The sequence below is a fragment of the Aphelocoma coerulescens genome, chromosome 2 (genome assembly GCF_041296385.1).
Source record: "Aphelocoma coerulescens isolate FSJ_1873_10779 chromosome 2, UR_Acoe_1.0, whole genome shotgun sequence".
NCBI classification, from domain to species: Eukaryota; Metazoa; Chordata; class Aves; order Passeriformes; family Corvidae; genus Aphelocoma; species Aphelocoma coerulescens.
The window spans coordinates 105,128,545-105,152,188 of NC_091015.1; the positions used below are offsets into that span (position 1 = coordinate 105,128,545).

Below are 23,644 nucleotides of genomic sequence, written 5' to 3' on the forward strand. Positions count from 1 at the left end.
AGTATTCATTATCCCTTTGTAATGTGCACTTTCTACCTGGATAAGCTCTGGTTAAAGTATTATGAACTTGCTGTCGTTTCAGGCTTAGGAAATACATGTGGTTGGTAGAGTTTGAAAAAAACACATTTGAAATGTATATATATAGATGACAATACCATGCTAAATATGAGATATATAAATATATGAGAGACTGAAGTGAAGAACCTCATAGTTTTCAGTCACATCTGTATATTAAAACAATATTGCTTGTGTGCTAGATTGGTTTTCACTATTACTTCAAATAAAGACTAATGAGCAAAACCAAGGAGTGTGTACTGTATAATGACACCATGAATGTGTCCATTAAATGGACAAGTACAAATTTGAAAAAGTGGGTACAGGTTAATGACTTTTTCTTTCTTCATGGCACAGTTGATCAATCCAAATTTAATAAGCCTCAATTAGAGTTAGGTTTGCCAACAGAAAAAAACCAAACCAGGAAATAGCGATGATCTGCAACTTGTTTGTATTTTATCTGCTCTTTCTTTGTGTATGGGTCATTTAAACCCATTTCTAATGTGATTTTTAAAAAAACTGTGTACATGAAAGTTTAAGAAAAATACAGACCAGCGTTGTTTTTAAAAAAATACAATTAAGTATAATGTTATCTGTGTGATTATTCAGCATCATTATATCAGCCATGGCCCTGTGTTGTAAGGTGCCTAGTTACATGAATCAAGCCAATGAATCATTCCTTTTAGTAGATTTGTTAAGAGTTTTGGAAAAGTTGTTCTCAGCAGTCTGGAAGTGTGAGAAGATCCTCTTTCTTTAGAAGGGCTGAAAAAACTTTGTAGAAGTGTGTTGTTTGTTTTCTTGTGATATTCAGAGTCCCTGATAAAGTGTATCACATTGGCTTTAAAGTTCTGGTAACTTTGTTTTTCTTGTTGCCATCTGCCATAAACACTCAAGACCAGCAATGCAACTTGGCCTTGTGCTCCACGTGCAAAGGATGTGCCACCTCACAGTCTTTTGGAGCATGGCATATTTTGTGGCTAAGAGAGCTTGTTAGTGTTACGTCCGTGGTTTGTAGGGCAGAATACACAATGATGTGTAGCTGCTAGAACAGCTTACTAAGCTTCATGGCTTAGTGTAGCAATGAAGTTAACGGAAATTCTTTACTTTTCCAGGCTTTTGGATAAGCATATTTCTTTTCCAGATGGGGATTTAATATGCTGCAAAAAAGAAGAAAAGGTGCAATGTCAAATCGAAAGAAGTTCTCTTGTCTAAAATTTGACAGTAGGAGATCACTACAATTGTAGAGAGCTTTATGTCTCATGCTAGTGTTCTTCTTCCCTGGTGTCACTAAAGTTTGGGTTGACAGGAGGGAGATTGCAGTGCAAAGGGATACCTGCAGTCCCAGCACAACTCTTTGCCCTTCCAACTTTCCAGCACTGTACTGGGCTGCTGGGACTTGAAAAGAAACTGGAGAGAGGACAGGAGAGGTACAGGCTGGCACAACCCCTGCCTCAAGATCTGAGTGGAGGGATGAGCAGTGCACAGCACAGGCTGTAGAGGGTCTGGTACAGCTGTTTGCAAGACTGGAATAAGAGCTGCATGATAATGTCGTGTGGGCCCTTGAGAGAGTAAGATGTTTCTGCCTTGTTGGTATGTTGCTTAATACTGGGTAGGACAGATCTTTAAGATCAATCCAAGACAGTGGAATAAATGCTGATGGGAGAGTGGCTCATCACATTCTCCCCTAAGGCAAGGTGTGGTTCTTTGGCTTCGCTCTATCCAATCATTCTGTATGTTTGCCTGTACTCACAGTCAGGTATACTTTGCCTGTAAAGAAAATTCTAGAGCAAGACTCTCTTGCACATGGTTCTTCTGCATGTGTTTGAGAGGCACTTGTATTGCTCAGTGCTTCCCTGAAGCTCATGCACAGTGTCCCTGAGCAATAGCTGTGACTGGAGGAAACCACCAACAGATAGTGAGCAAAATGAAGAGGGAAGTTCTTAACTGGAAAAAGTACTGTAAGGTAATAGTTTTGTTTTTTGTTTTACTGCCACTGCCTTCCATGTCTTGATAATATGGCACCAAGTACCCAAATAATGAAAGTAAAATGAAATAAAAATTGTCTTTTAACTTTAGTGTTAAATGTGTAGTAAGTTGCCCAAAGAGAAGTTGAACTCTGTACATTTTATGTCTAGAGCATATTTCTGTGCATTTGCCTCTCTCTGCATTTGTATAAGAAAACTAATTTTGTAATTGAGACTGCTGCTCAAAATACTATGAATACGATCATGAGTCAGAAATTGTAATTACAGGCAAACTTTAGACTACTGAGCCTTATACAATGAAATGGGTTCCCTCCAAGAGTAGCACAGGACTTCTGAGTTTTCCATTATCTGCCATTATTTCTAAACAGTGAAATAGTAGGTAACAGAAGACTCGAACAATGCTGGAAAATGTATAGATGAGTTATTGACAGTAAGATCTCAGAGATTCTGTTGCTGGTGGCTGTGATGACACATTCCTTGGTTTTTCTTTTGACATCCTTACTGTTCTTCTCCATAGTCTGCTTTGGGTTTTGTTTGGTTGGTTTTTTTGTGTTTTTTTTGGCAGGACAGTTTTCTTTAGCAAGAGACTGGTCCTTATATTGATTTCTCAAGAAAGCAGAATTACCACATTCTATGTGTTTTAACCAAACCTCTTTCATTTGAAAGACTAAAGGATTATATGCTGCTATTGCGGAGAACCAATTTTCCACCTTGCAGGCTTGTACAGCTTCCAGATATTTTGTTTGCTTAAGGGGAGGGAATTGTCTCATGCATAAGGCAAGTGTACAAATATGCTGTAAATTTTATACCAGACCTTCTTCAAAACCTCTTCAGGAGAGTCTAGAGGTACATTCAAAAATAGGTGCTTTAATAATTGAGTGGGTTTGGATGGATGCATTAGCAGTAACTTGTTCATTGTTCCCCCTGCCCCATTTGAGAGTGAGTTCTCTAGTGATCTAGAGGAGGAAACACAGGAACATTTGGGGACATAAGCAGAAGCAATATAATGTGTAGAGATCAGAGTCTAAGGAATATTTTCTTCCAAAACTCCGACCTGGAGAGAGCTCCCCTGAGAAGTAGAGGAGCAGAGGTCCATTATGGAGAATTAGGAAGGGAAGTGAGATCAAATTTCCTTTTGAGAGTTCTGCCTTTACCCTTTTCTTCTCCTTGACATGTCTTCCTTCATCAGGAGCATCCTAATCATTGGTAGAAACACATGCAATTTTCTTTTCCTAAACTGTTGGTAATGTCAAGTGCTCATATAGTCTAATTTTAAAAAGTTCATAGATAAGATTTTAGAATTTTGAATAACTTTAATTTTATTTTTAAATTTACTGTCTCTCAGGTATTTCTTTTTACATTGTTAAGAGTTATTCTGCAAAGTTTTGCTATACTAAACACTAACTCAGAACGGTTTTTTCACTGCTGGTTGAGGATGCTGTGTTTTTCCAAACCAGCTGTAGGACTGTTTCCATGGTAGATCGTGCTTTGGTAAAAGTGCCTTACAAAAAGCAACAAGGCATATTGCAAAAGAATTCCGTAATTTTTCCTATTTTTATATATGCTACTACTGAGAATCTGACTACACCCTTTATAACTAAGAGCCATTCAAACATGTGCAAAGTTCCAGTACTGTATCCTCCAGATAAACACCTGTGACTTGCAGCTTCTTCTAGGAGTGAACCAAACCTGGAAGCTCCTTCACATGCATGCACATACACCTTTAATGGTAGTGACCCACAAGATTGCTCTTTATGTGGCTGATAGGACATAAATATTGTCATCTGCAGTGGCACTAAGCAAAATGTGAAGTGCAGTGCTCCTTGCCTTAAACCATATAGTGTTTGGAATGGTGAAAGCAAGGAGGACAGAACATCGAGCATGGTTACCTAAAGGCAGGTGCTCTGTGCATACTTTCAGCAAATAACCGGTAATTGTGTATGCAGCACAAGGTTTCTGCTGAACACAGTAAATCTTTCATCTCTTCTTATTATGGTAGATATTCTAGGTTTCTTCCCTCCCTTGTTTCTTGATCTATGTCTGCCTTTGGCAAGAAAGCTTTGATGGAGGGGAGTATTGAGAGTCTCACTGTATTTACTTGATAGAATCAAGTTGTAGAGTTCTGGTTTTTTGATTGCCACTGTAAGTTTGATCATTTAAATTGGTAAGGACTTCTTAAAAGTCATCTGGTATTACTTCCTGCTCAGTACAAGACTAACTTAGATGGGATTGCTCAGGTTTTTTTCCAGTTGTCGTATATAATTCCAAGGATGGAGGTTCTGCAACTTCTCTGGTCACCTGTTTTAGTGTTGAATGAAAACTATGTTGAAAGTTTTCTTTGAAAAGTCTGTCTGGAGATGTGGATTGTGTACATTGTCTCTTGTCCTGTCACTGCATCTTTGGGAAGAGTCTGGCTCTGCCTTCTCTATAACCTCTGATTAGGTCACTCGTAGCAGCAGTAATAACTTTTCCTTAAGGATGAACAAATGCAGCTGTCACAGCCTCTCCTTGTGTAACCTGTTCTCCAGTCACTACTCACCTTCATAGCCATCTGCTGGGCTTCGCTTCCATATGTTAATGTCTTGTACAGGCGGTCCCAAAGCTGGGCAGAATCCTTCAGATGTGCTCACACAAGTGCCAGATGAAGGGAAGGAATCACTTCCCAAGGTCTGCTGGCCACGCTTTTGCTAACACAGCCCAGTGTGTGGTTGTCTCTGCTGCAAGGTCATGCTGCTGACTCCTGTTCAACTTGCTCCCCAAGACCTTTTCTGCAAAGCTGTTTTCCATCTGGTTGGCTCCCAGCCTGTATGGGGTTATTCCACCAGAGATGCAGGATTTTGCCTTTGTGGAACTTCACAAGGTTTCTGTCAGGCCATTTCTCCAGCCATTTGAGTATCTCTGAATAGAAGATATTCCCTCTAGCTTATAAACCACTTCACCCAGTTCCTGTATCCTCAGGGAGTTGCTGAGGAGGCACTCTGTTCCATCATTACTATGGACAAATCTTACACCCAGTATTGGCCTGGAGAAACTTCTTTAGAGGCCAGTCAGATGTGGTGTCTTTGGTTACAGCCCTTTGAGCTCAGCAGTTCAGCTGCTGTGTCACTCACTTTATAGTTCACTTATTCAGTTCATGCATCAAAATTTAGGTCTACGGATCCTTTGAGGTGCTGTGTTAGAAGCTTGCTAAAGTCAAGGCAAGCAATGTCCAGTACTCTTTCCTTGTTTACAGAGCTAAATGTCTTGCCACAGAAAACAGATTGATTTACTGATTCCAAATATATGCTGGATGGATGTGGTTTCTGGAAAGAAAATTTGTTTCCATAATTCTCTTGGTGACCCAGGAAAAAACATTTGGTCTGGTTCTGTGGCTGTGTGTATGTCCCACTTGCTGAAGAGCTTTCTAACTTGGTCTTTTACTCATGTGAGCAATGCTTCTTTTCCCTACAACTCTTCTATAGATTCAGACCTCATAAGTATAAAATCAGCCAAAGAAGCCAAAGACAACATTGAGCGACTAAGCCTTTTCTATGTACTCTGTCTCTGTGTCCCCTGCTAGTTGAGCAGCAGGCCTACAATTTTCTTACTCTTCCTCTCTTCCTTCTGTTGCCAGCATACCTTAACATCCTCTCTCAACTCCAGCTGAGCTTGGACTGCTGCCTGCTCAAGCAGTGTTTCTCTCTTCTACCAAGTATTTTTGTTACCTCTACCTTCTGTCTGCTGCCTTTTTTTCTTCTAAAACCTCATCCAGAAATTCTGTGTTAGCCCATGGAAGTCTTCTGCCATACCAATGTTCTGCTCAGTGGAGTGGATTGGTTTTGTACTCTGAAGAGGTTCTCCTTGAAGGTCATTAGGTCATCTTCTGGGCCCTTTTGGATTTTAGAGCCGTGTTTTAGGAGTGGACTGAATTAAGACCCAAGTGCCTTCAGGTCTTGTCACTTTATTCAATGGTTCTGTGAGGTACATATTTTTAGTTAAAAAATAAATGTCATAGTTGATTATAGACAGGATTTAATGTGAGCCCCAGTCATATATGTAAAAATTGCATTAGCAGTGACAATGAAGTGAAACACAGGAGACCCAAAGTTTTGTTTCCTGGAAGATGTAATTTTCCACATTTTTGTGTTGGAGTCTCCCAGCTGCTTCACTTTGGGACCAAAATGAAGGATTTTGGGCATATGGTTTGCTGCATTGTTTCAGAGCAAGATACTTCTCTGTGGCTTGTATTTCTTTAATGACTGAAACTTTGTATCTTAAATGATGTTCACGAAACAGGAACCTGAGCAGAGCATAGAGCTCTAGAAATGGAGAATAGTAAATGACCTGGTTCCTTGGCATGTGTTTTTGCAGCCAGCCTGTCTTCTGTCATGTCTGGCATCAGTGATTCTTGCCTGTTTCTTGTGTATTTCATTGAGGTGCATCCAAAAAAAATATGAATGTCTGCAAGGGTTTTTTGGGTTTTATTTTCATAGATTTGTGAAAAGAAGAGAAGAAGAGCAGTCTAATCTCTGTTGTAAAATAACTGGCAGTAAAGCTTATGTTTTGTCTCCAACTGGATTCGTGTGGCAATTGGGCATAAACATAGAGAGAACTTGTTCATTAGGAACTCTGCAAGGAAGTATTTTGAAAGGCAAGGAATAGGTGCCTGTTCCAATGGTCTGGAAAAAGAAAACAACAGCTGTGATAGTGTTTTGCTGCTTCCCATAGCTGTCGTGATTATGAAGTGATGATATAATTAACTTTCTCAAAAGCTGCACAAAGGGAAAGCTTTTCAGTGATGTATCTGTATTTGTAATCCCAAGAAAAGCTTTTTGTTCCTTTAGTCAGTCTATCACTTCTGACTCTCATAGTTTACTGAAATCCCCTCTCTTAACTCTTGCTAGAAACACTTAGCTCCTAGATCCTTTGCCAGTCATAAAAATTATGAATTTTCATAAACGTGCTTATGAAAAAAACTTTTTCCTCTTTTTTTTTTGCCTTCTCCCTGTTGAGTCAATTCACTTGGGATTTTGGACAAAATAACTGAAAGACAAATTGGTTGCTTCACAAAGGTAATTAAGATAGTATGTAGTGCAGGGGGTGAACAGTTAGGGGTTCTTTCGTACTAATGATCCGTTAATTAGTGAAGGGAGCTCAGCGAGTGTTCGGGCCTCTCAGGAATTAGGTTTGAATGGCATTTAAATCTGCTTTGGTTAAAAACGTATAATTGAAGTGGGGAAAGGCCTTTTTCTTTTTAGTATTTTTTTTCTGTCAACATAGGCCAGCAGAATTTGCTAAACCAATGCAAATGTGTACATATAATTGGTGTTATATAGATAATACATATTTTTAAATAAGCCAATATAAGGCTGTGATACCTTGCTGAGGATTTTGGTAACAGCTGTGGTTGCAGCAGCCTTCCATGTTGAGAGCCGTAAGATTGCTACATGAAGCCGGTCGATTGCAGAGCCAGAGTGTCCGAAACTTGCTCCCAATTCAAGCACTGCACCATGTTAGTGTGTTCATACTATTTTTAGGACCAGTCTGGAATACTTGCTTGGATGTTTTTGTGGGAGTCAGCTTGAAGCTGGCAGGTTTAATATTCCTTGAAGAGAGGTAGACCAATCTCTGTATGATTTTCTTCTGTGCATTTCAAAATATCTGTGGCATGTGTCCTGTCCTCTGCATTATTTATTCTCCTGCTGTCCAGAGTTATCCAGGGTAAATTGACTGCATATGTTCAGGCCCATAGCAGCTGTTTATGGCAGAAAGAAAATAGCTCTTATACAGTCTGAAATTAGCCTCTCATTCTTTAAGGTACGTGCAGCTCTGGTCCTAAAGGTGAATTTTTCTTTTCAGGTTCAGGTAGCATTGCTTTAATCAGTGCTCTTCCCTAGAAGATAGCCAATGGATTAATTGTAAAAAAGTATCTTCTTTTTTTTTTTACCTCCTCATTTGAATTGGGAGGTTTTACCAATGCCAACTTGTCAATTAAAGTGCAGCTGTGGAGTAGTATTTCTGTTACACAGAATCACTGCTTATTTGGAGAGATTTTATCCCTTATCCACTCATATGTCATTTTAAGGTAGCAAATAATAAAGCCTAAAAATTGAGGTAAAACCTTTGTTAGAGACAACCTAATGGATGTCCTGAGAGCTTTAATATACTATGATTGGCAGTTTGCAGGACTGTGGAAGTTTGTGGAGTTTGCATCACAGTTATGCCTGGAATGAAGAAAATAAAATAACTAAAATAATATAAGTTTAGATTGTGTCCTAAGTGGATTTATTCTAAAGTTCAGAGTTCTTATGTTAAGGGAATGATAAACAGAGGCAACAAAGTGCCATTGTATTTTAGAAAGCTTGTAATTTTGAAATTCTGACATGTTTCTCATTTTGATTTCTCAGAAAAAGAGGGAAGAGCAACAACACCGGACTGAATGTCAGTGGTTTTAATGTATGGGCAAACACTTCATACACTATGAATGGCTGCATCACAAAGTACTGTTGCTGTCTTTTGATAGTTGTACAAACAAAACCTTAGCTTCTTGCTGAAGTATTAGGAGATAATTTGATGAAAAGTGGCATCTCAATCATGCTGAAGGAAAAACAAAATCTGTAGCACAAGAAGTGTCTTAGTGATACTGAAGTATTACTGCTAAAAGCTCTGGATCGGAGGTTAATAAATTGGGTGCCTACGCCTGGGTTAGTTCCAGTGGAGATTGCAGAGCAAAACGTGACTGTGTAATAGTCAAAGTGGAAGAGGGTAAGAATTTAACTTGAACTGCTAATTGTCACAGAATCATCCATATGTTTGCTGCTCTGCTCCATTGTTTAGTTCTAATCATCATCATCTTCAGCATCAAATAAGGATGAGCCAGATCAAGGTGGTTGTGATTCTGTGCTTTCAAAAGGATTTTGTTATTCAGAAGTACAAACAGGCAGCTGCAGTAATGTAAATGGTACAATTGAAACAGTGTTATTGAAGACTGGCTTGTCCACTTGTCTCCCTTATGTTGACTTCAGAGTGCAATTTAAACCGGTATGTTTTGCATCCCTTTGGATGCACTAGGTGAGGAGAATGACCCAGCTGTATGTTTCATTTAAGTATTTTGTTTGTCTATCTGTTGCTTTTGCTACCTTTTTTTTCCCTCTTGACCCAATGCCTCAGCTGCATGGTTTAGAGCAGTGTGGGTCCAGTGTGGGTATTTTTCTCATGGAGGGATAGTTGATGTGTGTTTATGGTAGTCCTTAAATGGGCATTTGAGCAGTTGGGTTCACTACTTCATACCCACTCTTAAAACAAGTTCCAGCCTGAAAGGTAAAACTGAACAGGTTTGTCGTTGCTTAAAGTTCCAACCTTTCTTGATAAAGCAAAGATCTGGAGAACTTTGTTTTGGAGCAGAAGAGTAAAAATTTATTCAGCATTGCTACTAGATTGTGTAATTAATAAAAAGCTAAGCAGCTAGAAGTGCTTACATGTTGAAGTTGATCATTTCACTTTAAGAAAGTTGGTTTTGTCTTACTGAAGAATAAACTCAATATGTAGTTAAATTTGTCAAAATAGAGATTGTGTTTATTTTTAAAGTAGTAGAATGTGTGTAGGCAGCAAGGATGGAAAATTCTATTATCCAGTAATACGTTCAATCCTTCGCATTATTCCAAGGTAGCAAACATTCATGTGACATAAGAAATATAATTTCTTGTGGAAACACTACATCTACTTTTGGTTTCTTCCTTTAAGATTATGCTTTAAAGGAGGGATTCTGAGTTCCATGACCATTCCTCCCACAGAATGACATTAAAGTTTTTGTTTCAATATGCATTTTCATCACCAGTCCAAGAATGAACAAAACATAAATATATTTGTATTATTTAAAAAAATTAAAAGCTTATTTCTTGTTCTGTGATAGCCCTGTGTAAAAACTGCTAAAGGGCACAGGAAAGCCTGTAGATTATAATGAATAACAGGGTAGTATGTTGCTTTCTGTAGTGAGGAATGGAGTTACAAGTATGCAGTCTCCAAGGTTTAAACTGTCTACAACAAATTTTTTGGTAGTGAAGAAAATAGAGAGCAGGGTCTTTTTCCTTGACTTAGTGAAATGGGGCAGCAAACTATTCTGCTCTGCCAGCCTTACCAAAGGCTTGACAGGACCAAGCTGCCCTTTTTTTCATATTGCTGGATCATGCTTTAACTAGTTGAAGACCTTGAGGGTGCTGGCTTTCATACACAGCAACAGCTGCTTAATTTGTGCTTATCATTTTGGAGATTGCATTTGTATTTTATGTGTGTTACTCCTTCTTGAAAGTGTATCCTTGTGTTGTTGCCAAATAATCAGAGCAGTTGGCAATATGGAAAAGAAAGAGTTATCGGAACATGAGGTGTTTTTTCCTAAAAAGCTGCACAAATGTGACCTTTCTTTTTCAGGGGAGTTCTAGTTGCTTGTGTAAGAGAAGCAGCTTGGTAAATAAAATATCTAAAGATTCAGAGTTTTCAGTACTTTCCTGGGGAGCTGGATTCATGGCTTTAAATCTGTGAAACAGGCTTTAAAGTAGATTCTTATTTGTGAAGATGTGGAGCACTCTGAACATTATTCACAAATTAATACAGATGTTCAGATATCTGTTTACATCTTTTGAAGGTGTATGGACTGTCTCTATATGGATGTATAAGGCAAGGAAACGGGTGGATCGTAACCCTGACTGGAGAGATTACTCTTTTCCCTAGAGGCTAAGAGAAATAACTGAAAGTTACAAAGAATTCAGCTAGAAATGTATTACAGGTCTTATCTCTGTGACATTTTTTTAGACATGCCTCATGTAATTTTTTTGAGCCCTCACTTAAAAATTTCTATAAAAGACCATGATCCATAGGTTTGTGCCAAAGACTTGAGCTTTAGAATTGTGTTGGGTGCGTGATTCTGCTACTAATAGCTTTATGGAAAAAAATGGAGAGCATGGACTGCATGTTGTGATAATGATGTTTAATTCTCATCTCTGCAATGGACGTTTCGAATGAACATCTTGTGTCTTCTAATGATAGTTCACAAACTGTTGAGATGTTAACTTCTCCGTTTTCTGGAAAGCCTTGGTGCTGTGGTATCAGGCCATTGAGAGATCTCTGTGTCTGTGAACCATTCCCAGTCAGACAGGACAATACTTCAACTCCTTTGCTTGTGTGTTAAGTTCAGTTTTAGGAACAATTAGCTGCGAGTTCTTTTTCCTGATCTGGCATGTCAAATCAATGTAATTTGCATTTTCAAAGACAGCGTTATAAATTGTGAATTTTTGTTTCCAGTATTTTCACTTGAAGATAAGTTTATCAGTATTAATAAGACGTGCATCTACACCAAATATTCCTTCCACACACTTAAAATGGGAGTAGACAACAAGATACGTGGAGGACAAAAAACTGCATGACTTCTTTTTAATGTGATGATCTCTACTTAGCTCTGTGCAGTTACAGCACTGTTTGGCTAAAACAGCGTCAAAGTGAGCTATCAAGGCTGAAGAAGCAAGTTTACTTTTCTAATATATATATTATCCATATTTCAGCTTAGTTAGATTTTTTTTCTGTTCTCCTGGACATTAAAAACTACAATCTTTAAGTATCTTCTTTTGAGCATTTTAAATTTTCCTGACTAAATTAAAGATATGACTCTTTAGTGAAAAATTATAAGAAAAATATTTTTTGTTATCCATTTAAAAATTGCTCTGAAAACTTTAATATAACCAAGAAGGGATCACTAGTTAGTGGTTTGAACTAATAGGACTTTGTCTCATAGTCATATAATGGAAGCAACTTACATTCTCAATAAAAACCCTACATATTCATCAGGGATGGCAGCAGTCAGTCTAAGTTATGAAAATGTTTGGGCACAGTCTGGAATGAAGTGGTGAAACTAAGAGTTGAACTGCTTTCACTGAGCGGGTGGATAATGTTCTTTTTTTATTTTCCCTCAGCATTCTCTATTTACTGTTACCTCTCTCTGCTCTGAACTTTGTGGTTCATTATAGAGTTTCTGGGAATGCCTCCAGCAAGATGTTCCTGATTGATGGTTCTGAAGCCAAAATTCAGGGGCTCTTACAATGTCTTGCCAGCTTTGGCGCTGCTGTCTTCTGGGATTGCTTTCAATTTGTATCATCCTACAGCAGGCTGGAAACCCGGCTGCTTCCTGTTGTCCAGGAGTTTAATGCAGACCTCAGAGCAGCAGCAGATCAGCAGCATGCATAAAAAAAGAGGTACTCGGAGACTGACAGTCAACAGCAGGGTCCTGGGGGGCTTGGACTTCAGGTAGTAACTTCAACATGTCAGTCTGGATTAGGTGTGGGCTAGAGCTGGTTGCCAAATGTAAAATGATTTTGTGTTAGAGGAGAAAGATGGTTTAGTTGTGTGCCTTTAGGATTTCCCAGCAGGAGGAGAAGGTAAATGAGAAGTTTAGCAAGTGAAAATGAAGGCTGTTCTTGTTGACTGCCTTGTAGGTGTAGTACTAGTTAGAAATCATAATGCTCCATGAATACATTTTCTGTATTCTACAGATAGTTTGCTTTGGAGATGGGGACCTCTGTTTCATTATGTGCATTAAAAAATAAAAGCACGAAGAACTAGAATGCAACAGACCTGGGTTCTTTTTAACTTTTCTTGCAGTTTTAAGGTTATGCACATTTAAACTGTTAAACTCTTCTGCAAGAAAGTGGCATGTAAAGTATAATAAACTTGAAAAAGAAATACCATTAAACCTATAGGTCTGTCTCTCCTGTCCAGTTAGCAATTAAAGAACTAACAACACTAACTGGTGCTGGTAAAATGTTGATAAAAGGTTGACCTAAATCTCTTGAATAACCAGCAGGCTTTATTAATTGGATGTGTGGAATGGCAATTGAACAGCAATACTGTCAGCTGAAGGTGAGCTGAAACTGGGTGTGCTTTTATTTCCTCTTTAGGAAAGCGATATGAAACCTGGCAGAGGTTCAGTGTTGGGTATGAGTTGAATAGGTTCTGTTCAGGCATTTTGTTTTCTGTAAGGGTGCTTGTGTGGCATTGCATGGTGTGATTGGGAGGATGATAGTGGCTTTTGAGCAGTGCTCTGAGGTCTTCCACTGGAAACAATCAGAATAAATCTCAGCCAATTCATAGTTACTCCTCGGAAGCGACTGGTACTGCCTCCCTAAACCATTGGCTAACTTCAAGTGCGTATCAAAACTTGATCAGAAACACTAAGATTTCTGGTCTTATTAAACTTCCCAGTAAAAGCATGACCAGTGTTATCTTCAGAAACTCCCAGGAACTTGAGCCATGATGTTCCTGCTTTTTTTGACAGTATTTCTGAGGACCAGAAGAGTAAAAATACATGTCATCTCTTCTTCCCTCCCCCCATATGAGCTAAAGTTTATCTTTGTGAACATATTTTTCAGTTCCTGATTTTTTCCCCTCACCAATGTGTGCTATAAGTGCATAAAGCTTTCTGCATTTGTTTGTTTTAGTCTACATGTGTTTTGTCATTTTTCTGTAGTGTTAAATGATTGTGAGTAGATTATAAGCATCCTAATCTAACTTGAGCTGTTTCATTGAAGTATTTCATATATTCATATTCTACTCTATTTTTAAAAATCTTTTTATTTCATAGCTACTTACTTTTACTATCAGATTTTCAGTTTGAATGTTTAAAAAGTAGAAATAAAAAATACACTTAATTTTATCCAATGTACATGCAGAAACCTGAGCTGGTTTTAGGTATGCTTATGTAACCAATTTTCCTTTTGAATTATTTTTTCAAAATGCTTTCTTCAATGAGTTTGTAGCTATCTTGTGATGCCAGTTTGAAATTTATTTTTATTACTTCAGTTACAAATATGCATAGTCATTCATATGTCCTACTATGGGCCAGTGGGATGTAAAGTTTGCATTTAAAAGTGAAAAATTCTGACTACTTTTCTTAGCCAGTATGTTTTTCAGAACATTTATGTTCAATACCTGTTATAAAGTGTGTAGCTGTTATTCAGAAATTATTTCCTCAAAAATGTCTTGTTTTCTGCTCATAGGTATCAAGCACAGGCCTCAGAAAAGGTCAGAAAATATTCTCAAAACAGTATAGTTAGCAATTTAAATACAAATTGATACTCCATGATAAATATTAACACTAGTAATATCCTAAACCCTCTTGCATCTCATGGGAGAGCAAGATTACTGGGTCAAAAGGATGTGTTTTCTTCCTTACAGGCATTATACCTTATTGAAGGCTTCAGCTGGAGTGAGTCTTGCATATTTATTGACATTTCCTCAAGGAATGCTTTTTTGCTTTGAGTCAGTCTACTTACTATGAAAAGTTTGGCACCCACAATTATTTAGTCAGTATAAAATGTTTGAGAATGTGATTATGAATGTATTTGACAAAAAATTTTCATAATTTTAGTGGAAAAAGTATTTCAATTATCTCAGATTTTGTGCAACTTTTGGGGAAAGGTGTTCTTGGTCTCAGTATTTTTCCACTACTGTGATATAAAGGGACAATAGGGTATATGGTTAATTTGTTTTTCACCTTCAATACATGGAGATGTTTGGAGTATTTGTTTTGGTGCTAATGTTTTAGCACATGCAGCTTGCACCACATTTCCACAGTAAGAGTTAAGAAAGCAATCACAAAATTTATTTGTGCTATAAAGAAGTATTAGTTTTAATTCCTTTTTTCTGCATATAGCACAGTCTAGAAGAGGATCTCATTGGTACTAAGTCCTGTGCTTTCATGGTGCAGTTAAATATTTGCATTGTAAGTGAAGTGTATTTTAAGTGTGTTGTGGCAATCTACAAGTGTGACTACAGTTCCTGATCCATTGAAGTATATCTGCTAAGTAAGAGAGCCTATTTGTCAACTGCAAATGATATGCTTATCTGTGTTATGTTTAATTTATGTGTAACTTTTCCTATTAGATAAGATTTGAATTGCTGCTGGAAAGTTATACTAGAAAAAGCCAAGAGGGTTTAAGAAGTTGGTATCTTACCCATTCAGTTTGTTTAGACAATATGAACTGCTGAGCTCCCCTGAAAATAGTTACACCAAGACTACTGCGGAAATTCTTTCTGAGTGTAATGGTGATGCAGAGCTGTGTGCAGCAGCTGAAAAGTTCCTGCTTTCTAGAGGCTTGCGTGGATTTTCTCTGTAAACAAGTGTTGTCCAAGATTAGTGGCAGGATAAGTAACTCTGTGGTCTTCAGGGTGATCAGAGGTTCTTGAGGCCTTGCAGGGCTGCTGAAGCCTTAGAACATTGAATTTGCAGTCACCTGCAGTAGGATCTGAAGATGGCCAGCAAAATTCCTGTTGAAATACCTTGTCCATTACTGTCTAGAGCAATATTCCTACTGTTATTGTTAATTGTAGCTACTGCTTCAAACCTAACATTTGCAACAAAGTAGCATGTGCATACAAACAAAACCTGTGCCAGCTCATGCACATGCTGACCTGACCCATTACTCACTACAAACAGAACTTCCACTACCAGAACCTCCCCACAGCAACACCATGGAAGCTGTCATCCCATGCACCACCCAAGGGGTGATGAGGAGGTGTCTGCACTAATGGCTACCATCAGCTGGTTTCTTCTCGGGATAATTTGGCCAGTGTGGATCTGGGTCTGCACAGGTAGCTTCTCGCTCCAAATGCAAAGTCCTACCTTCTTGCTGCTCAGTAGTCAGCAATGCCAGTATCTTCAGAGGAACTCCCTGAACACTGGCCTGCTGCAACCTGTGCATCGCATAGCTTGCTTGATCAGATAATTTTTTGGCAGATTGTGTTGTTAGGCTGCCTGTTTAATCTCTGGACCTCACAGCTCAACTATTAGTTTTGTTTCTCTACAGTCGTCTTAAAGTCACAGTTCAGACACTTGTCTCAGGCAGTTGAAGTGCCACAGGAAGACTGTGCAAACTCCACCACAAATCTTAGATTTGCATTTAAGAATGGTATCTTGTTCAATTACCAAGAGAGAAGCACTGGTACATATTTTGTATTCCGACAGCTGGTGTGTTTTCAGCCTGTAGTGTAAGATAGAGTTATATGCTACCCAAGGGCCTCCATATGGGAAATGTGAAAGGCTCAGTATTTTCGCTGAGAAGTGGTTGGTGATCTGCAAATCAGAAGGAATTGAAAATGATTGATTGCTGCATATCTCACCTGTGTGCCATTTACAGTGATAGTTTGAGAGCTGTTGACAGTGTTTCACTAGAAGTTTCCCACCATTTTTGAAGTTGATATTAAGGAAAGCAGGGATCCAGTTTGGCTATTTTTTTTTTCAATCAAATATTTCATATACACTTGTAGCAAATGTTAGGAAACTTGGTGTGTGACATTAAATGAGTTTTTTGATAAATTGTAAGCAGTGTCAAAGGCAGGTATATCCTGGAGGCTTGTTCTTTGTAGTCATGGTCCTACTATAGGTTCAGGATAGGTCTCAGGCTCTTCCACAAATGCAGAGAACCTTGTATCACCAGTTCCGGGTACACTGCTCTGTGGTTTTATTTGGATAGTCTATGCTTTAGCTATGTTTTTCCTTAGTGCCTCCTGAGCCTTAAGCAGATTTTCTTTGCACCTCAGGGAGTAAATAAGTCTCTGGGAACATCGACAGAGTGTATGTTGTGTGCTGCTGCATCTCAGTGCAGGGTGTCTCTGTTACTCTCTGGTCTCTGCCCAACTCTTTGACCTGTGCATTCCAGCCAGTTCTCTTCCAAAAACCTTCCTTTTCCTTTCCTGGTATCTCTGTCAGGTGAGGAACCTACATCATGAAAACATGAAAACATGTAGGCATCACAATAGAACATCTGGTCCGAGCCCTGACTGTACTTAGAGAAGGATGACTTTCTGACTGGCTTGCTCAGGATGGAAACATTCATGTGCCAGGCCAGAATCTATATTATCCTCCTCAAAAATTTGCACGCTTGTCTCTCTCAAAGCAAAAATAAATTCTAATTCACTGATACCTCTCTCACCTGGGATAGAACTCAACCTCCTCTTTCACCACATTTTGAGAAAAAAATATCTGGGCCATTTGTACTGAACATGAGAGTGCCCACCCATAAAATTGTGTATTGCTGTGGGAGTTGCATGAAGAGTAATACAAATGTTGCTTTGTAATGGAATGATTTGGCTGATGTGGTGTCTTGGTTTTTATAGTCTGATATGCCTATTGCATGCTGGGGCTGAAGCGGTGTCAAGTGGAAATACAGAGGGAGATCAGAGACTGTAGCTAATTGAGTTAGATATATTGAAATTGTTTCCTAAAACAGCAATATAAATGCAGGTAATTGAGGCTTTACTTAATGAGAAACTTTTTAGCTAGACTAGTCCTGTAAGTGACAGAAGGAATTACTTTGTAAAACCTCTGTGCCCACACACTTCTGGGCTGTGTGAGGTTGCAGAAATGGGGTTTCATTTCTTTCTTCAGAATGAAGTTATGATTATAGGTTAATCTTAAAGGTGCAAAATTTACCTGTAAGATTTCTGCCTGCTTAATAGAGAACAGTATTAAAAGAGCCAATTTTGCTTTAAATGTGAAAGTATGTTATATCTGTAGTTTATTTGTGTATTTGTAGTGCTGCTGTCATCCGAAATGCATTGACTAAATTACAGTTCTTTTACTGTTTTTCTCCAGTTTTTGAACTGCAACACTTAAAAATCACACAGAAGTTACTACTTTACTCCTGAAACATGCCTTACTGGTTTGCTTTCTCTTTTTAGGTGTCTTGGCTTTTTAATCCAGCAAGAAGTGAAATAACAAGTCTAGATAGTGGAAATATAGACGACATTTTAAGTAAGTACTTCAAATGATTTTTTTTCTTTGTATGTCTGCAGTTACTTAGCTGTATGAATATTGCAGTGATATTAAATGAATATTCATACCCTAGCTTTGAATATATGAATTGCAATTGGCTTAGAAATATTAAATGCCTGTGGTCAGAATTAGCTGTCTGAACTAATGTATTGCAATGAGAATTTGAAGTGTCTTAAAAAAAATAACTGGTATCTTCTTTGCAGAAGGGAATGCTTGATTACATAACCAAAACCAGTCTAGAGGGCATTTTAAAATTCCCTCCAAAAAATAGCAGCAAGTGAAACCCATGGTGCTGGGCCTTAAGTATCTTGCTTGTTCAGCTCTCCCTTTCCTCAGGTCAAGCATTGTCCTGATTCTAGTGGCTCAAAGAATGGAAATCTGTAAATTAAACAGATATGTGTTTCTTGTCAGAAACCTTTTCCTCAGAGAAGTATGCAACTTGCCTGTATCTGGTTGTCTTTGCAGGAAGAAGTTATTACATTGTTTCTAATATATCCAGGGGAAAAAAAAAACTTTATTAAGGTCTGGGCTAGAATCTGCCTTATGTTATGGGATTGCTTTGTGATACAAGATCTGTCTGTTAATACCTTTTATAGAGTAGAAAATATAAGATGATTTTATACAATGTAATTCACAAAAGGGAATATATGCCAAGTGTAAGTGCTTCTAAAATTCATCCCATTACTTTCAATAAATACTTTATGCGTTGGAGTAACTCTAAACTTTTCAGTGCTTGTTATTTACTTACCACTTGCATCCCTTGCTGATAGTGAAAATCTTAATGCCATAATTGTAATCAAACTGTGGTGTTCCCCAGCCTACTCAAGTCCTCTTTACCAGCATGTTGTGTTTTCCAGGCTTTCAGCATCCTAATATTCACGTGTAACTGCTCTGTAGCTTTGTCAATTTTCTGCTTTGTCAGCATTTCTGCTTTATAAAGCTGTGGCTGATGTTCTGTAATTTGAGTATGCATTACATTTTTTTTCAGTGTCTAGGCCAGTACAACTACTAAAAATCGATTTAAAGCATGGTTGGTTATTATATTCTGTAAAGATCAGACTTTATTTTTGGGCAGAAGATTTATCCTTTTTTGATTTTTTTAATTTTTTTTTTTTTTAATATGTGAAATGGAACACTACCTCATCATATCCCTGTAGTATTGAATTTTTTTTAGTGTCCCTCAGCATGTTTCTTTTTTTGGGGACTGAAAATTTCTTTGCTACCTTTTGCTATAGTATCCAGGTTAAATCAGACAAGTAAGGACAAACCAGAGCAGGTTGCACAGACAGGCTGCCTGTTCATCAGTCTTCTACCTCAAAGCTGGTATTTCAGCTCTTGACTGGTTTTTAACACTTATTCATAATAGAGCTAATGCTTAAGAGATACTAGAGTTCAATTTCTGGATGTGAATGCCTTAATTTTGAATCTAGAAATAATTTTTACTGCATGTGTCGCTTAATTATTCTTGTGTGTCTTGATATCTTAAGTATTTACATTTTTTTGGTCTTATATGTCTATAAAGTCAATAGAACACATGACTGAAGGCATCTTTCATCTCTTTCCCATTTGTTACAGATTATATTTCAGATAAGATTTACCCTAGCAGTTTTCTAGCAATGAGACTAAGCTCTATGCTGAATAATCTAGAAATATTTGCTTTTGTAGTCTTTTTGTGCATATTTTTATAATCTCAGATAAAAGAACTGAGAAGTTTGCCTCACAATGTGACATTGGGCTTTTTCTTTTTCTTTCTTCTCAGACAATGCAGATGTTGCTTTAGTTAATTTTTATGCTGATTGGTAAGTTATTCAAGTTGTTGGTTTTTTTTTTTATGTTTAAACTTCTGTCTTTTGAAAACTGTCATGTTTGACTATAGTTTTCTAATTGGAAATACAGTAGTCTGTTGCTTTCAAACCAGTTCTTCCCCGGGTTTATGTCCCAATTGCTTCTCCTTCTGTGTATGTTTGCTTGAGTCACGTTATACTAGGCTATAGTTTTAAAATATTACAACCTTAATTATGATCATTACTTTTAGAAATACAGTAATACCCCCTCAACATAGCACACTGCCAGTCTGTGAGATAACCTGACTTTTGAGGGAGAACAGATCAGTTTTGCTCATGGAAGTTCTCTGCTTTAAGGGTGGAGAAGAATGAGGGGCAAGAAGCCATTGTAACATCTACGTGGTAGCATATACATGCTACACGAGTGTGTAACATACAGCTGGGCTGCCCACAGTCAGGTTTTTTCAGAAGGTGGGCTTCAGCTCTCTTGGCATTTTGAGAGCAAGACTTGCTCTTCACTTACATGTTGGCTGTTGCAGACATAACTGCATCCCCAGGCTGTCACTGTTAGGTTTAAGGTGGGTTTCAGTGCAGGCTGGTTTATTGTAAGTCTACTCCTTGAAATCTCATTCTCACAACTTCTACAGCACCATTATGCATCTCCAATTTTAAAATCTGCCATATGTTTGGAAGGACAGAATATGAAATAATTTTATTGACATATTAGTAATGGGCTTGTGCACTACTGTTACCCTAAACTCCCTAAAGCCACCAAAGCATCTTTACAATCCTACAGCCTTTTCTGTGGGCAAAAAGAGAGAATCTGCTTCAAAATCTGACATTACTGGAAGAAGGGACCTGTAGGGTTCTCTTTGTTCTTACTGTTGTAAAAGCAGTCTGCTCAAATTCTGCCAAACTTGAGCAACAATATAATACATAATGTTTACAACTCGTATTGTTGACCCCTAGAAAATTACCTGTGATATTTCTGGAAGGTGTTGGTGAATATTTCAATCTCAACAATCTAAGGACTTCTTTTACTACATTTTAAAAATTACTTTCCCAGGGATAATTCAGGTAGAAAAAAATGAACAACATACTTTCTGAATAGAATATATTTCCTAAAGGCTTATAATTGATTAGTGGTGTTTCCTAGGGAGATAAAGCATACTGAACTATGTATTCTTTCACAATTACTTTTTTTTCCACACCTGAATTATTCAAGTTATTTTTGAACTGATTTTTATCCAGTCGATTACTGGGATGATTACAGGTAGATTTAATTTTTCCAATAGCTTTCTTTTCTTTTTCTTTCTTTCTGTGTCCTTCAAAGATTGAATTGTTACAGTAGTCATCAATTAAAATATTTCAAAGTGATGTGTTGAAGTTACAATCTTGCATTCTATTTACAGGTGCCGCTTCAGCCAAATGCTGCATCCTATTTTTGAGGAAGCTTCTAATGTAATCAAAGAAGAATATCCAGATAAGAATCAAGTGGTGTTTGCTAGAGTAGACTGTGATCAGCATTGTAAGTAAATCCTGATTTAGGTTCTTCTGTGCTGTCCTGCTACTAAGTTACTAATTGTATTGAAAAATATGCTAAATAGCTGTGTAAAGTGTAGCTGTACCTGGCCTATCATTTAGCCCAGGGTTGCTTTTATTACATCAGCAAACCTCTTCTTCCAAATTTGTCAGGGCAATTTTCAATGTTTCTTTCTCATTGCATCCATAAACTTTTTTTTTTTTTTATTAACTCAGCCTGTCTCATTTAATGAGAAAAAAAGGCTGGGATTATAAATTGAATTGGCTCACTGAGGTGTCAGAGAAGCACTAGTGCAACAAATGATGCAGGTCTTCACAACCAAGAAGAGGAAGGGGTAACCTACCATTGTCAGCATGAAGAATATGTTCTGCTCAGGTCTTCTTCCACCTCGGAGTCGTGGTGGGGGTTATAAGTTTCCTTTCACACAGCCAGGCAGGGATCAGAGCTTTGCTTTGCTGTTTGTACACATGCCAGCAAAGAGTTGCCTGTTTGGGTTGGGTTTTCCCCATGCCCAGATATACATGAAAATGATATGTGAAATCTTATTTTATGCTGGTACTAATCCCTAAAGTTCCTTTAAAATTGCTTAATAAGTAAAATGCAAGGAACATCTGCTGCACATTGAAAGGCAAATGGATAGCACCAGGATTTTTATTACATTTATAGAATCAGCTGTGTTGTTTTATGCTTCTTGGAGAACAGCATTTCTAGGAATAGTTTCTTTACAGTGGCTTGTGATTCCCAAAGAGTATTAACAGCAGAAATTCAGTTTAATCGATACTGATTGTACTATTTGGGCTTTACAAAACTGTTGATTTGTAAGAATAAGCATTACTGGAAATTGGCTCATCTTTTCATGTTGAGACTAATGACAACAAAACTTTATAAAAAGTTCTCACTAAAGACCATAGTAAAATCAGCCTGTGTTGTTGTGTTTTATTGTTAAGGTTTAAATTAACTGCTGAAATCCTTACTTTTATTGCTGTAGCTTTAGTTGCTTGAATAACTCAGAGAGTCTGGGCTGCTGGCTGCCCAGTGTTTAGTTGTGAGATGTTCTTGTCTTAGCAGTTACGTAGTTAAGAAATCATTTTTTTGCCCCCCACCCAGTGTTTTAAGCACTTTAAAAGTTTGTTGCTTAATCCTTTCATATGCTCTTTGAATTAAGGGAATTGGAGCTTCTTACATAGAGCTGGGAGGAGGAGATGCTACAGAAGATATTGTCATCCTTCTCCTAGGAGTATGTGTATTGGGTTAAGTAATAGGAGGCAGCCAGGAGTTTTGGTCTTTCTTCTTATTTCTGGAATACCATTAGTTCTCTGTATTTACTATTTTTGTCCTTAATTTAAGTAGATGAGCATGACTGCTGCTGCAGAAGATATAAAATGTGAGAATTAAAAATAAAGTCCTTAAATTACAGGCAATTTACATTGCCTTTTTGAATTAAAATAACAAAGTGGTATATGTCATTCCTAGTTTCTAGTATTTATTTGCTGGGTTGCAAACAATGGTACGTTTCATGGCACACAGTTATTGGATATGTCCTAAAGTTTTAGGTATTTTAACTTGGATTTTAAAGTGTGTAATAGCAGCTTTTTAGTAAGAGAGCGGATGTTACTGTATTATCAAGGTTGGGCCTGCTGTAGTATTTTGCGGAATGCTGGTGTCAAGATTGTTAGTGGTTTGGAAAGTGGTTTGGGTTTGGAGTTTTTACTCAAGCTTTGCATTTTTGTATGTGTTTACATATTTCAGCAACACTAGAGGGTTTATGTCAATATTTTGGTGTTTTGTTATCCCTGCAGATTTCATACCACTAATAATTCACTATTAGAGTGATGTTCTAGAGATGGTGGATTATTTGCATTACAAATGATCTGGTTCTTTTTTGAGGCCAAGACTCTGTAGGGAATCCAAATAGCTGATTTCTGGCCACTCAGAAACAGGTTTCAGAATGGTCACTCAGGCATAGATACTTTCTATTTAATGCACTATTATTGAAGCACAGTGAAGGGCCCAACAGCTCACACCAGCTTCTGAGGGTAAAGAAAATTAAAGAGAATTATTGATGTACTGCCAAATGTTTGATGCCTAATGACAAAACCATCATGCTGTCTGCTCTTATAGCCAATGTAAAGATGTTTTTCCAGAAAGTGATAGTCCCTTATGTGATAAAATACGAAATATACATATTAACGCTATATTAAGCCTCTGTGTATGTTATATTTTACACCAGTTTATAATACAGTGGAGATAGTTATACCTGAAATGTGTAAGTAAAGTCACCAGGCTGTGTTTAAGCTGGTGTGGAACATACACTAAAGGTAAATCTCAAGCAGGTAACTGAAGCAGGTATGCTTTCCTTTTCCAAGACCACATCCTTTTATAACTTAGAAATGTCTGAGTTCTGCTATATTGTATCTCTTTAAAATCTTTGATGGTTTTGGTATGTTCAGTTTAATAATTCACCCATCTTAAATATTAAATG

The 23,644-nt window shown here is 37.7% G+C and overlaps 1 protein-coding gene across 1 annotated transcript in view; it reads left to right on the forward strand.

Annotated features, from left to right (window-relative positions):
• The window catches only part of ERP44 (endoplasmic reticulum protein 44), a 47,686-nt gene that overhangs the window by 1,308 nt on the left and 22,734 nt on the right, over positions 1–23,644 (forward strand). The window contains exons 2-4 of the mRNA XM_069004274.1: positions 17,742–17,814; positions 19,595–19,634; positions 21,032–21,147. Of these exons, the coding sequence (XP_068860375.1) occupies positions 17,742–17,814; positions 19,595–19,634; positions 21,032–21,147 (229 nt within the window). The remainder of the gene's footprint in view (positions 1–17,741; positions 17,815–19,594; positions 19,635–21,031; positions 21,148–23,644) is intronic.